The sequence below is a fragment of the Lepidothrix coronata genome, unplaced genomic scaffold (genome assembly GCF_001604755.1).
Source record: "Lepidothrix coronata isolate B3197 unplaced genomic scaffold, Lepidothrix_coronata-1.0 Scaffold33, whole genome shotgun sequence".
NCBI classification, from domain to species: domain Eukaryota; kingdom Metazoa; phylum Chordata; class Aves; order Passeriformes; family Pipridae; genus Lepidothrix; species Lepidothrix coronata.
The window spans coordinates 2024733-2037497 of NW_016690213.1; the positions used below are offsets into that span (position 1 = coordinate 2024733).

General features: G+C 39.2%; 1 protein-coding gene across 7 annotated transcripts in view; it reads right to left on the reverse strand.

Moving 5' to 3' along the window:
* Window positions 1-2776: 2776 nt before the first annotated feature.
* The window catches only part of TRERF1 (transcriptional regulating factor 1), a 100663-nt gene continuing 90674 nt past the window's right edge, over window positions 2777-12765 (reverse strand). For all 7 annotated transcript variants that reach the window (XM_017811714.1, XM_017811712.1, XM_017811708.1 and 4 more), the window contains 7 exons: window positions 12594-12697; window positions 11318-11393; window positions 6462-6550; window positions 5517-5630; window positions 4661-4849; window positions 3961-4169; window positions 2777-3308 (listed from right to left, as the gene is read on the reverse strand). In XM_017811714.1, the coding sequence (XP_017667203.1) occupies window positions 2987-3308; window positions 3961-4169; window positions 4661-4849; window positions 5517-5630; window positions 6462-6550; window positions 11318-11393; window positions 12594-12697 (1103 nt within the window). In that variant the 3' untranslated portion in view covers window positions 2777-2986. The remainder of the gene's footprint in view (window positions 3309-3960; window positions 4170-4660; window positions 4850-5516; window positions 5631-6461; window positions 6551-11317; window positions 11394-12593; window positions 12698-12765) is intronic.

Below are 12765 nucleotides of genomic sequence, written 5' to 3' on the forward strand. Positions count from 1 at the left end.
TATTTAGGGGGAGCGGGGAATAAACAAGTACTAATTCACTCCACTAAACCATCCTTAAATACACACAACCAGATAGGCATTAACCTGAAATTTAGCTTTGTGCAAGTCAAATGCCAGGAGCAGGAACCTGAAACCAGCATAGATCACAAGTTATATCAAATGTATATTTTTTTTATTTTGTTACTTCCTGTGCCACCTAAAATTACAGTTGGCTTTTTACACTAAAGCACCTAAAATATTTACACAACCATCTTCTAATAAAATAACAGTTAAATATTGAAAATAAGATTTTTCTCATAAAATATGCTTTCTGTATGTACAGGTTTTATCAAAGAGGACTAGGTCCAATATTGAACAGTCTTCCATCATCAACCATCAGCAAGAAAACAAGTTTTCTGAAATAAAACTATGTCCAACTTGTACAAATAGGCAGAACAGCATCTGTTTAACAACAGCCAATGCAACACTTAATAATGATGAAGTCAATGTTTGAGGCCTAAACCATGTACTGCTTAGGAAATGTACATTTCTTTTTTTTTCCTTTATGAATAACTTCTTTGGTTATCATTGTTCTGCTATCTTTTTGGCTGTACAGCATCTGATTAATGTTACAGAACCAGGCATATATATGTGTGTGTGTATATATATATTTATAGATAAGTTTAGCACAGATCCTGTCCAACTGTTCCACTGTAGATACTTTAATAAAGAGCTGTTCTTCAGAATCAAGCCCATAAGTTTCTACTGTATTTCACGCTGTTCTTCAATCAGAATTCTGACTTCAAATATAATTTTGCTTAAACACACACTTTTTTCCCCACCATTAACAAGAGAATCTGAAAACACATCCATTTTCCAGTGTAGCAGCCTTTCTCAGAAAGATCCTTAGAAGTTCAAAATGATACAAGTTTGGGAGAGGGAGAGGACATTCTGCTGGGCTGTTTCTAACACAGGCTCCTAAGAGCCAACACATTACTGCTCACAAAACCCTCCACTTTGCAAACCATGAAGACTTTACAACCTATGAGACTTCTTGTCAGTGGATCTAGCTGGTGGCACACAGCTGAGCACCCAGTGCACTGAGCCTGGGTTGCATATGGTCCCTGTAAAAGTAACACATCACAGCACAGAACTGCTGGGGAGTGTCTGACTGACAGTTCAAGGAAGAAAGAAAAGCTGCCTGATTTCCTGAAACTCAAGGGTACACTAACTGAGAATGTCATCCCTTATGTGGTAGCGGGAGTGAAATTTCACCCAATGATCAAAACCAACTCAAAGAACCTCTGGAACAACCCCCAAAACACTAAAAAAAACCATTTACATAGGAACTTCATTAATGAGAAACTGAGAAGTTATTCTCATTCTCCTAAAGAGTTGTTCTTTAGCATCGGAGCATTTGGCCTTAAGTAGAAACTTGAGGTCGTTTGGCTTCACATATTTGGCCCTGACAGAGAAGGTACCTCTCTCTGCCAGTGGGTCCCATTGTTCTTGAACTTGTGTGGTCCAGTACTCCTATAAAAGTCCATAATTTGCTCTCATTTTGCATAGTTAAACAAGGAAGAAAGACAGTAGAAAATAAGACCTACCATCTCTCAGATTCTGCTAAAGGTATTAGGAATGTGGCAAAAAAAACCCAATAAAACAAAACCCAACCCATAAAAAAACCCCAAACGATGCTAAAACCTGGAAGATCTGAAATCAGTCTTATAAAATATTTTATAAAGTTAGCAATACTCCTCTACTGTGCAAAATTCACAAGAAAATCAGTGCTGCTACCTGTGAAAGCTCTACAATCAGCATTCATACTCTGGAATTAAAGGTCCACTCAACCTAACTCCAATTCTTCCTCAATTCTTTTATTCTCCAAGGTACGATTCTTTTGATATCCTATTTACTCAGAGAACCAAATCTAAATTTATATAAATGCTGTCAGGCATCACCAGGTAGATCTGAACCTAAGGGAGGAGAAATGGTAATTAAACAGCAACATCAACTCACCTTTGCAGTATGTTTTACTGAATAAACAATATTTGAATTTGTTGTAATGAGGACTGAAAATGGCACAAGATTAACATGTTATACCTGGAATTAATAACTAAATACGTGCTGAAGGCATATACTCCATCAGTCTCTGTTCCATGGGCAAGAATCCTGCACTGCTCAAGCACAGACTCCTCTAAAACCACTGAGATGGCTATTCCACAGTGTGATTTATTGTCACAGCACAGTATTTTCAGTGCAATCTGATTACCAAGGCAGTTCCTGATTCAGTGTTCCCATCAGATGATGTGAACCACAGTACAATCATTTTCTTTCTTCAGTCCTTGAATTAGGTCATTTTAAAATCAGAAGATCAAAACCTTGCTAAAATGGAAGGTCTAAAATGTCCTCTGTAAACAAGACAGAACTGAAAATGTACTGCAATTACAGATGATGCAGTCACTCCTGTAACTATTTCACAGTTAAATCAGATTTTTTCCCCCTCCATCTCCCTTAAAATGACAGCATAAAGAATGTAATCATATCTTTAAGAGAGATGACATTTAGTCTCTAGAAGATGCTGGAAATGATCCAATATAGGCAAAAAAAAATGTTTCATCAGAAGTGTGTGAAGTTTATTCTTGCAATTGGGGTAAAATGAAACTTGGAAGAGTTAAAGACTTAAAGATTCTACTGGGACCATCTGGAGGGAACTGACAGCAGAACCACAAACTTCTGTAATTAGTGGCCCTGGAAGTTATCAGCAAGAAGAGCTCAGATAAAAACACCTTATAAGAATATTTGTACCAATTATTTATTTCTTCCCCCAAAACACAATTTAATAAAAAAAAAGGGAAAAAAGCAGATTTTTTTTTTCGAGACCTGGATAAAAGAATTATCATTTTCAACAGGTAGTTTACAATCAGTGGGGAATAAACAAGCAGTCCAGGTTTCCTGATTGATCCATTCAGGGTGTGCTCAGTAGCTGTCTATCAAACAACTTTATTTACAACTCAGCATCATCCTGCAGTAGATCTGGATCTTCATCATCCAATAAAAGGTCAGCATCCATGACTTCGTTCTCTTCCATGACATCACCCAGATCCGGAACAACATCGTCATCAATGTCACCAACATTTTCAACATGTTTAACCAAACCCATGTGATCCAGGGGGATCAAACTATGCCCAGCTGGCCCAGTAGTTCTTGCAATAGTGGCTGCCATTTCTGCTGCCACAGCAGCTTTCTGAGCCTTCTGCCTTTGCTGTTCTTCTTGTTGTCTGTGAGTCTTCATATGAGCATTGCGGCTTTTGATTTTGAAAAATACCCTAAATTGTAAAAGAAAAAAAGAAATCAGATAAAAATGCGTTGCTTTTGATGAAGTGAGCCAAAAAAGACTCAACAACCTATCAGTACATTTGCTTCCTTGTCCTGAAATAGAAGTCAGTGAAGTCTGCAATGCCATGGTGCGAATTTCAGGGACAGACTACCAGATTTATACATCCTGATGGTATCAAAATGGCCTGCTCTGACTCTGCCAGAGGTAGTTTGTAACTCCCACACTTACTTCAGTATCCATGCACAGCCTAATCCTCCCTGTATTGGTTTTACAACAATCCTGCACAGGATGGAAAAAGTGAAGGAATACCACATGAGGATGGACAATGCACAGCAACACAGAGAAAGCTGCGCACTGTCACATCCAAGCCTGTGATGAAGCAGAAAGCTGGACTGTCAGATATACAAACTCTAGCAGATAAATGGATTCACGAAAATAGGAGGAAATACTGCAGGGGTATCACATCCAAAATGTCATGCAAACCCATCTCTGATAGTTTTGGTAAGAGGACTTTATCATCTAGGGGGAGAACTTCTTTTGAGACCATCAGAGTGAAATAAAGGGTTTGTTCACAGCACTATTGATCTGGAATCTAAACAGGCAAATGTGATGCAATACTGCAGACACTCATATACACTTACTTGCCACACTCCTTGCAAGGAAAAATTGTTGTTGGGTCGGTCTCACCGCTTGTTGTGCTGTGGGCAGGTGAACTCTTGATGGAGCAGTATCCGCTCTGCGTACCAGATTTCTGCTTAGTGCCTGGAATGGTGCATTGTGTTTTCGTCACCTGATTCGTACCTCCATGAATGCGAGCATGGCCATTTAGGGCTTGTCGGGAACTGAACACCTGACGGGGGGTTGTTGGGCGGAGGGAAGAAAAGAAAAACCAACAAAAAAATAAACCCCGAGAATCACAAGACAATACTGGAACAGAAACTGCAGAAAGCAGGATGCTGAATGCATATCACAACAACCGTACACATCTAATATGCACGATCCCACTAAAGAAACGTAGTCATAATAAAACAAAGCAGTGAGCTATCCTATTATTTCAGTTGTGTAACGTAATTGGAGCTGTTACCATATAGTAATTCTAACTGATGTATCATCTCAGGATTCAATTTTCTGTACAGATCAAACTGCTTATATTTGGTGAGGTGGGAATTAAAAGTCAAGAATTAAAAGCAGTCAAAATATTTGTAATATCTTTGTAATACAGAGATATTCAGGAGATATCACTGCCCAGGAGCAGTCTAAATCCACGATCTCAAAAATCACAATTCACTAGTTTACACGCACCACCCCTCCCCCCTCCTTAAATATACCAAACAGACTCACAGCGCCACAGTTTGGCATTTTACAGATGAAGGAGGATGAAGAAAGTGGAAGACCCTGAAGAGCAGGCAGATCAATGGGTCCAACAAGAGGGATAGCGGGTGGGTCAGGAGTCTTTTGCATTTCCCTTTCTTCCTTTCTGTCCTCTTCAATCTCCTCATCTTCCTCTAACACTTCCTCTTCTCCACTTGTCTAAAAAAGACAGTGCACTTAACAAATACTAGAAATATGGTCAAAGACAGCACTGGATAGTACGACATACACAGTTCTGAACAGCAGGCTTTTTAATCAAGTCTGCTTCCCAGTTTCAGTATTTCCTCCCATCCTGAATGAACTTCTGGTCTTGCTGGAACTACCACCACTTAACGGATAAGCTATAGCACATGAAGCTTATCTGCAGTGCTCAAAACACCCTCCATCTGTATTATGGAGCTGTAGCTCCAAAGCTCTACAGATGCAGTACTCTCCTGCCATTAGAAAGGCAATGTACACTGCACTTGTAGCCAAGTTACTTAATAAACCAAAAAAAAAAAAATCTAACTCACAAACCAACACATCTCAAGTGGTATTTGTACTAGAATGTTAGAGCAGCTTTTAGGAGCAGATATGAGCACAGGCATAATTTAAAGAGGTTTACCTGCTGGACTACAGTTAGATAAAGGACTTTTATCTTGTTACAGTCCAGGAACACAGATCTTGGTGCAGCTGAGGTCACAAAATGTTTATACAGAATGTAATTTAGCATTATGGAAAAATTTTGCTTGGAAGATACCTATGTCACCTACTTCAACCTCCTCCTCAACACGGTACAAACAAAAATTATCAAGTGTTAAACTTTCTCATATTCTTTTAGACTTACCAGGCATTCATCTCTTTTTTTCTCTAAACGTGTTCTGTGTTTCCGTCCCAAACGCAAGATTTTTTTCCAGGTATAGTAGTATTCCACACATTGTGCAACTGTCTTAGACTTAACCTGTAGTTGAGTAATACAGAAATAGTCCAATCTCAATTTTTTTCCTTTCATTTAACACTATTTGAATATATTCCAAGAGGCTGGCTTTATTACTCAAACATTCAAATGGAGCAAAAAAAAAAAAAAAAAAAGGCAGTTTGACTACAACAGGAATGCTCTTGTAGAATAGGTTTTTTTCAGAGTTTTTTTTTCAGTCAAATTTGTGTTGACTTTTTCAGCTTCAGCAGATTTCTCTGGGATTCTCTAGACTCCAGCCAGAAAATGACTCAGAATATACTTTTGTAGCTCAAGTGTACAATACAACTGAGAAATCTAGGAATTAAGATTTGATTTGCATAAACCCACATGTTTTTCAACATCGGAGCTAAGAAGTAGGGTATTGTGCCCTGAGATGTATACACCTTGCCTTTTCTGCTTTGTGGCAGAACATGAAAATTAAGCCCAAACATGTTCTCTCTTTATTAACAGGTTTCAACCCTTTCTGGCACCAGGCTCCATGCCAGGGACTCGGGTACCTTGTAACAAACTGTCAGAGAACACCAAGATGATAATGGAGAACCACAATTATCCCACACATAGAATGCCATGATTTGGACTTCAAGTGTGGAAACTTTTACATGTAATAAAAAAGGAACAGTTTTTAGTTATTTGTAACTGTTTTTTACTGGTACTTATTGCGTAGGTACGTCCAGTGAATAAACCACTCTTGTAACCACTGCTGGCTCTACGCCTGCAATAAGCTGGTCTGACACTGGAGGGAAAACAAAGAGGAACAGAACACAGCAAAAGGAAAAAAAAAACCAACAATTGACAGAACAGAAATAACCTTACCATTTTCTGTACATATATGAAATCTTTGCTGTAGGTGGACAATGCCTCTTTGAACAGCCTCCTTTCTTGATGCGTCCATTTGTCAGAACCTTAAAAAAAAAGTTAATTCATTACAAATGATAAAAACTCACCACCTTTATGTTGGTGTAGCATTTGAAACAAAAACTGGGAAGCCTCAAGCACATGCTACTGATAGCTGCTACCCAAATACAAGTATGGGTGTAGTGACTCAGACCTCCAGTCCATCTAACCAGTATTCGGTCTCCAGCAGTAATCACAGATGGTTGCCTAGGAAACAGTAAGATCAGGGCAAGCAAACACAATGCCTCTCCCTAATTTTTCTTAACCTCTGACCACTTTTGGTGCAGGGGATTTCCTGAGTCTGGTGCAATGTGCTTATTTAGTAACTACCCTTGTAAGTGCTGAGCCACTCTTCCTTTCAACTGATTAAAATTCTTGCACTCAAAACATCCTTTGCTGAAGAGTTTCACAAATATGTAGACCATCTGCATGAAGACCCATCTCCTTTTTCTTTGTTTCTTGGCTCCCAGTAGCTTCACTGGATGACCCTTTGTTCTTCAGCAGGAGGATAAAATGAACCCAAACTTGACCATCATCTCCATGCTATTCAAGATTCCATGCCCTTTCTGTCACTCCCAAACCTTTGATCATTACTGGTGTCCCTCTTTGAACCTTTCCAGTACTAAAACATTCCTTATAGAGATGACAGTACCAGAAAGGCACACAAAAGTCTATATATGAGCAACCTTCCGACTTTCACAGTGGCACCATGTTCTCTATTCTCTTAATGTTTGACCTTAGCTTTTGTAAAATACAGAGCTGATGCTTTCTTAGAACTAGCATTATAATCCCAAACTGTCGTTCTAACTTGAGAACTATCACCACAGAACTCATAATTTCCTGTGTAAAGCTTGTATTGTTTATTCCCATATATGCCACTTTACATTTGACTACACAGAAGTTCATCTATCATTTTTTCCTCCAGACAACTCTTACAAGATCCTTTTGCAGCTCTTCACTTGCATGGCTTGAGGTAAGACACTTAAAACCTCTGTGACAGGGGTCACAAGTATGTAGAGATTGTAGCAATGTGCAATATGCAAAAAGTATTTTCTGATCATTTAATGGAAGCTGTATATAAAATTTCTAAATAATGTTATTCTGCGTTTGCTCCACCAGCCTAACTGCCCATGAAAATGTGAAATCAACATTTAAATTGAAATGAATTTATGCTTCCTCAGTATTAAACAGAAGGAACACAGGATTGCTCTGCTGCATCAAAGCAGTGTTCTGTTTGTTAAGAGTGGGCAGCATTACATATATTAAAGGAAGGATATGCAAGAAGCCATAATGTGGACGCCTCTGAAATGACTTACACTATGAGAAGATTCTACTTTGCCCTGAGAGTTTCTGAAACATCTATAACTTTTATGAAAAGAAATCCCTAATACTTCTGTCAATGTTATCATTCTCCATAGAAATGCTTGCCTCTGCACTAATTTCCATTAACTTGGACTTGACACCACACATGGTGTTGAACTCTACACGTTACTTATGTCTATAAAAATATATATAGATTTTATTAACTACAAATATTTTGCTTTTCAGCATCAGCTCCCAAGCTTCCAAGTTCAGAGCAGGTATCTCACTGCTCCTTTATATGCTGAAAACTACAGAATTAACTTTTCTGCAGCCTGTTTTATGTAGGCTTTTCCAGCACTGCATATAAGCATGCATTAGTTATTTCCATAGAGATTTACACTTAAAGCTCTCTTAAGCATCAGAGAAAGGCACTGGCTTCAAGCCACAAGTTTAACTTATTCTATTATCATCCAAAGATCTTTCTGCTGACACACTGCCTTTCCATCTTTCCCACCCTGAACCAGTGTCATTCCCTTCTTACGCAACTTGTCAGTCGTTTGCATTTACCCTCACTTTGGACAGGGTAAATGCACTGATTAAGTCCAGGGGGCTACTCTATTATGGCAAAACATAATTTTAAAAAGGATAACAACACCAAAGGAGGATTTTTTTCTAGTCATGCTGCTCTCCTGTCTCTACCCCACCCTCCCAAAAAAACAACACAATAAAAATAATAACACAGAATCATTTCCATGAACTAATTTTATTGGACACCTATGGAGGATTTGGGCCTTACAGACTTTCCCCAATAGCTGTGGTATTAGCAGAGACCCTTATAAGATTATGCGGGTTAATTGGAAGTAACCTAATTAATAGAATAAATCCTGTGTAGGAAAAGAAACAGAAGAAAAGCTGTTTTTAACTCTGGTTGCTGGGAAACCACTTTTGCTCTTGTTAGCTTGAGGGAGATATAGAGAACATGCATAGAGAGAGATCTGCAATGCAGCAAAAAAGAATTTTGGGCTTCGGAATACAGATAAAATTTTAAAGTTGATCTTTATGTTTAGACATTTATTCTGTATTTTCTTTTACCTGCCATATTGTTTTTGCACCGATTAATTGGTAATAAATATCTTCTGCTAAGCTGTGCACTTTGGACCCAACTTGTGGGTTTCAAGGGGGCTACACATACATCTAGGCAGCCCCACTGACAGTGGGCTCAAATCCACTACATCCAGCATACACTGGGTCTGATCCACACCCTACTGCAGTACCTACAAAAAGCTTCCAGACTGCTTGAAGTGCCTTATTTCAGAGACCGTCTCTCCTGCAGTTCTCACTGCAGAACTTCAGACCTGAGAAATTCCACTGCTCAGACGAGAACAATGCAAGTGTTTGCAGCAGTGATTAGATACACGTTCCCTCTGTCTTCCCTAAAACACCATCCTGACAGATGGCCAAGTGTTAGGACAGAGAAATTAGGGTGTTTGTCCAAGCAGCCCTGGGTCAGCATAACCAGCTCTCTAGGCACACAATAGAAAATCCTCAAGTTTTACAGCTTGCTTCCCTCACAAGCCAACAGGTTTCCAAGGTGAGCTATTTGTTTGTACCCTCAATTTGAGGGCAATGCTAAGGATGAGTTCGGATATTTATTGTTTGTGGTATCATTCTCATGAGTTAGTGCCATGCTCTGTTTCAGTATATTCCAACTTTAAATGTGGGAGGCCCAAGAGCTGTGATTTCCACAAGTCAACCCAAACAAATACCACTTGAAGTTATATTAAAGCTATTCATGCACTAGATTGTCAGAAATTCCCAAATGCCTCGAGTGGCTGATTACAAACCCCAAATAAACTGTTATTCAAGAGCTGCTGCATGGTGCTTGAGTGATGCTGTCATATAATATAAGTTGCAATCACACGCAAGAGCATTAGAAAGTAATGCTTTGACTTGTTATTTTATGGTTCTTAAATCCAGATTGGTGATATTTTGTTTCATGCTGTGATAAGTACAATCAAACTTTCTTTCCTGCTTAAGAAATGGTGATATGCTGGTGTCCACAGGTCTCAGTGCTAGTTAACGAGCATTAGCGTCATCTTACGTTAAAGATTAAAAAAACAGTCTCTCCTAGCTCCTCCCTGAATCCCAGTAAAACACTTTCTGAAACTACTGTGAAGTTGTTTCAGTAAAGACTGTTGGTCCTCTGCCACACAGGCAGAAATTTCTTATCTGCTTTGCTAATTAGATTGTTCACTGAGGAGGAGGTTGCTGGGATATTTCCTTATCTTCCTGCTCTCATGCCTTGAACTGTCTCACACGTATGATTTAGCATCATCTCTTCAGACAAGAGACCCTGGTCAAAGTTCCTGCCTGATGTTCTCCTCCATCCACCCACATCCCCACCCTTTTGCACTGGGCATCTCCCTCAGACAAAACTCTAAACCTGATGTTCGCATTTATTCGTTACTATTATGAGCTGCCATCAAATGTGTTTCTGTTCTTGTTCTCAGGCCAAGGGGTTAAGGATTTGCTTTACAAAAGATCTCCTGTTACTTGTGAGCCTTTCCAGTGGGCTGCTACAGCCAGGAAGTAGCTTGCTTCTATAATTATGTCGCACAATGACTGTAACTGGAAATCAGTACATGAGCTTGGACACTGATTGACTGACCACCAGAACACAAACCAGAAGGTTTGTTTCCCATTGAGCCTAAACTGGAGATGAAGTCTTAACTGTCTTACGTAAAACCCTATTCTGTGTCTAAGCAGTTGTTAGCCACTACAAAGCATTAAGGACTAAAAGAGAGGGCTACAGAGGAGAGACATTTGCCATCTATGTTCAGGTGACATGACTTAAGCCCCATGGCTTAACATCACATCGTGTATTTCACGGAGGGCACTTCTGCTTCATCATCCCAATATACTTCTTGCTACGTCTGCGAAAGAAGTCACCAACCCAGACTTATTTTGATTAGACCCACACAAAGAGAGGCTCTGTAAGCAGCACTTATTAGTAGGAGTTACACCACTGCCTCTTCGGAAGGATGCTCATGATCATCGTATTCATTGATTGTGCACCATCACCTCAGAGAAGGCAGGCAGATGATGGAAGATGTTTATATACCAGACAATTAAGACCTTACTGATAGTAAATTATAAATTACAAATAGCAGCAGTTTTAAAAGGAGATCACATTTCAGTTTAAGAGAAAAAGAATCACTTGAGGCAGTTTTAAATCCATAGAATTTTACACAGCAACATGGATGCAAATTTTCCGTATATTTTCAATCATGTAAAAAACTGCTAAACTTGTGACAAAAGGCTCTGGAAATATCCCTGTCCACATCACCTCTCCATTAGATGCTGCCATCCCTGCAGCAGACAGCAGAGAGTGCAGTGTGATCCCATGCTCCAGCCTGGCATGCCAGGCTTGGACTCTGTATGCCAGCAGACAGAGAGATCACAAGGAAACCTACCGGCGTAGTGGTAATTTGCCAAAGGATGACACTTCAATCTCACTGGCTTTCGCAACAGCAGCTTTTCAAGAGCAACCTAAATGAAAAAGCAGGGAAAAACAGAATTAGCAAATGCAATCGGCTGCTGCATAAAACTGCATTTAGAAGACTATTTCATACAAGGATACGAATTAATTTTCTCTCTTTTCTCTTTTCTGTCATACAAAATCACATCAAATTACTCACAGCCCATTAACACTGTACCTCACAAAAGAGCACCTAATGTGCACCTGCCTTGCCTTAATTAGCAGAAAACTGGCTATTACTTAGCAACTTCCAGCTCTTCCCTGCCTTCTGCTTGCCACATACAAATAGTTTATTGTGTTTGACTTGATAGTGTTAATTGACACTAATATTTAATGGTTGGTTCGACAGCATTAATATAGCATGAAGTCTTTTAGAATACCTGTTTAGGTCAACATCTGTCAGGAATGACAGCAAGTATAGCTAATCCTCCTTCAGAGCAGAGAAACAGATGATTTGTGGATCTCTAAAATTTTTCCCCTGACAATTCAGACTCCCTGTAAAGCAAATTCCACATCCTGACAGTAAGTTCCGTCACCTGACTCAGACTGCTCAGATACAGCTAACAGAGCCTAAGGAAACTGGGACACAAGCTAAAACCCACTGTATTGGACAATACTGTGAGATCATTCCAGCCCTGTGTTCTGTTGCATTTTGTTTTAAATTGGTTTTCCAGGAACTGGTGCAAGGGCCTTGTCTTTCTCAACGTTGGGGAAAATGGATGTTTTGCCCTAGTTAATAACATTCCCATCACTAAACTAATGCAAATATTTGAAATGCATTATTTATATAAGAACTGTGTGCAATTACCTCACAGTTCTGAACAAATAAGTAGATGTGACTGCTGCTACAAAAAAAGGTTTTTTTAAGGGCTAGAGAAGGACTAAGCTCTCTGTGACCAAGTATAAAGCCTGTGAAATATCAGGGCTGGAGCAAGCACTGAGAGACATTCAAAGCTCCAAGGCTATAAACTAAGTAATCTTATCTATATGAAATATACAGTAAACCTTCAGAGAGGCACTGCTTTGAAATTTAAATTTATTAGAGAATAAAGTGAAAAGTCATTCCCCAAAAATGTTACAGGATGTTTAAAGCATCACTGCAAATCAATCAGAAATCTTTTTTATACAACCATATCTAAATCCATTTAATAAAGCATGCTAATTTATCTGCAGAAGAGGATCATATCTCCCCTTTCAGCTTCTTATCTTACCATAATATCTCCTTTCGCTTCAAAGAGAGAGTGCAAAGCGTATTCTGAGTTAGTTCCTCCACCAGGTAACACACTGGAACAGCTCATATTTAAAAGGTCTTCCACTGTCAGAAATAAGTCAACATTTTACTGCTGATACAGTAGCCTGTCAGTCAAACATCCAGAGCCAAAG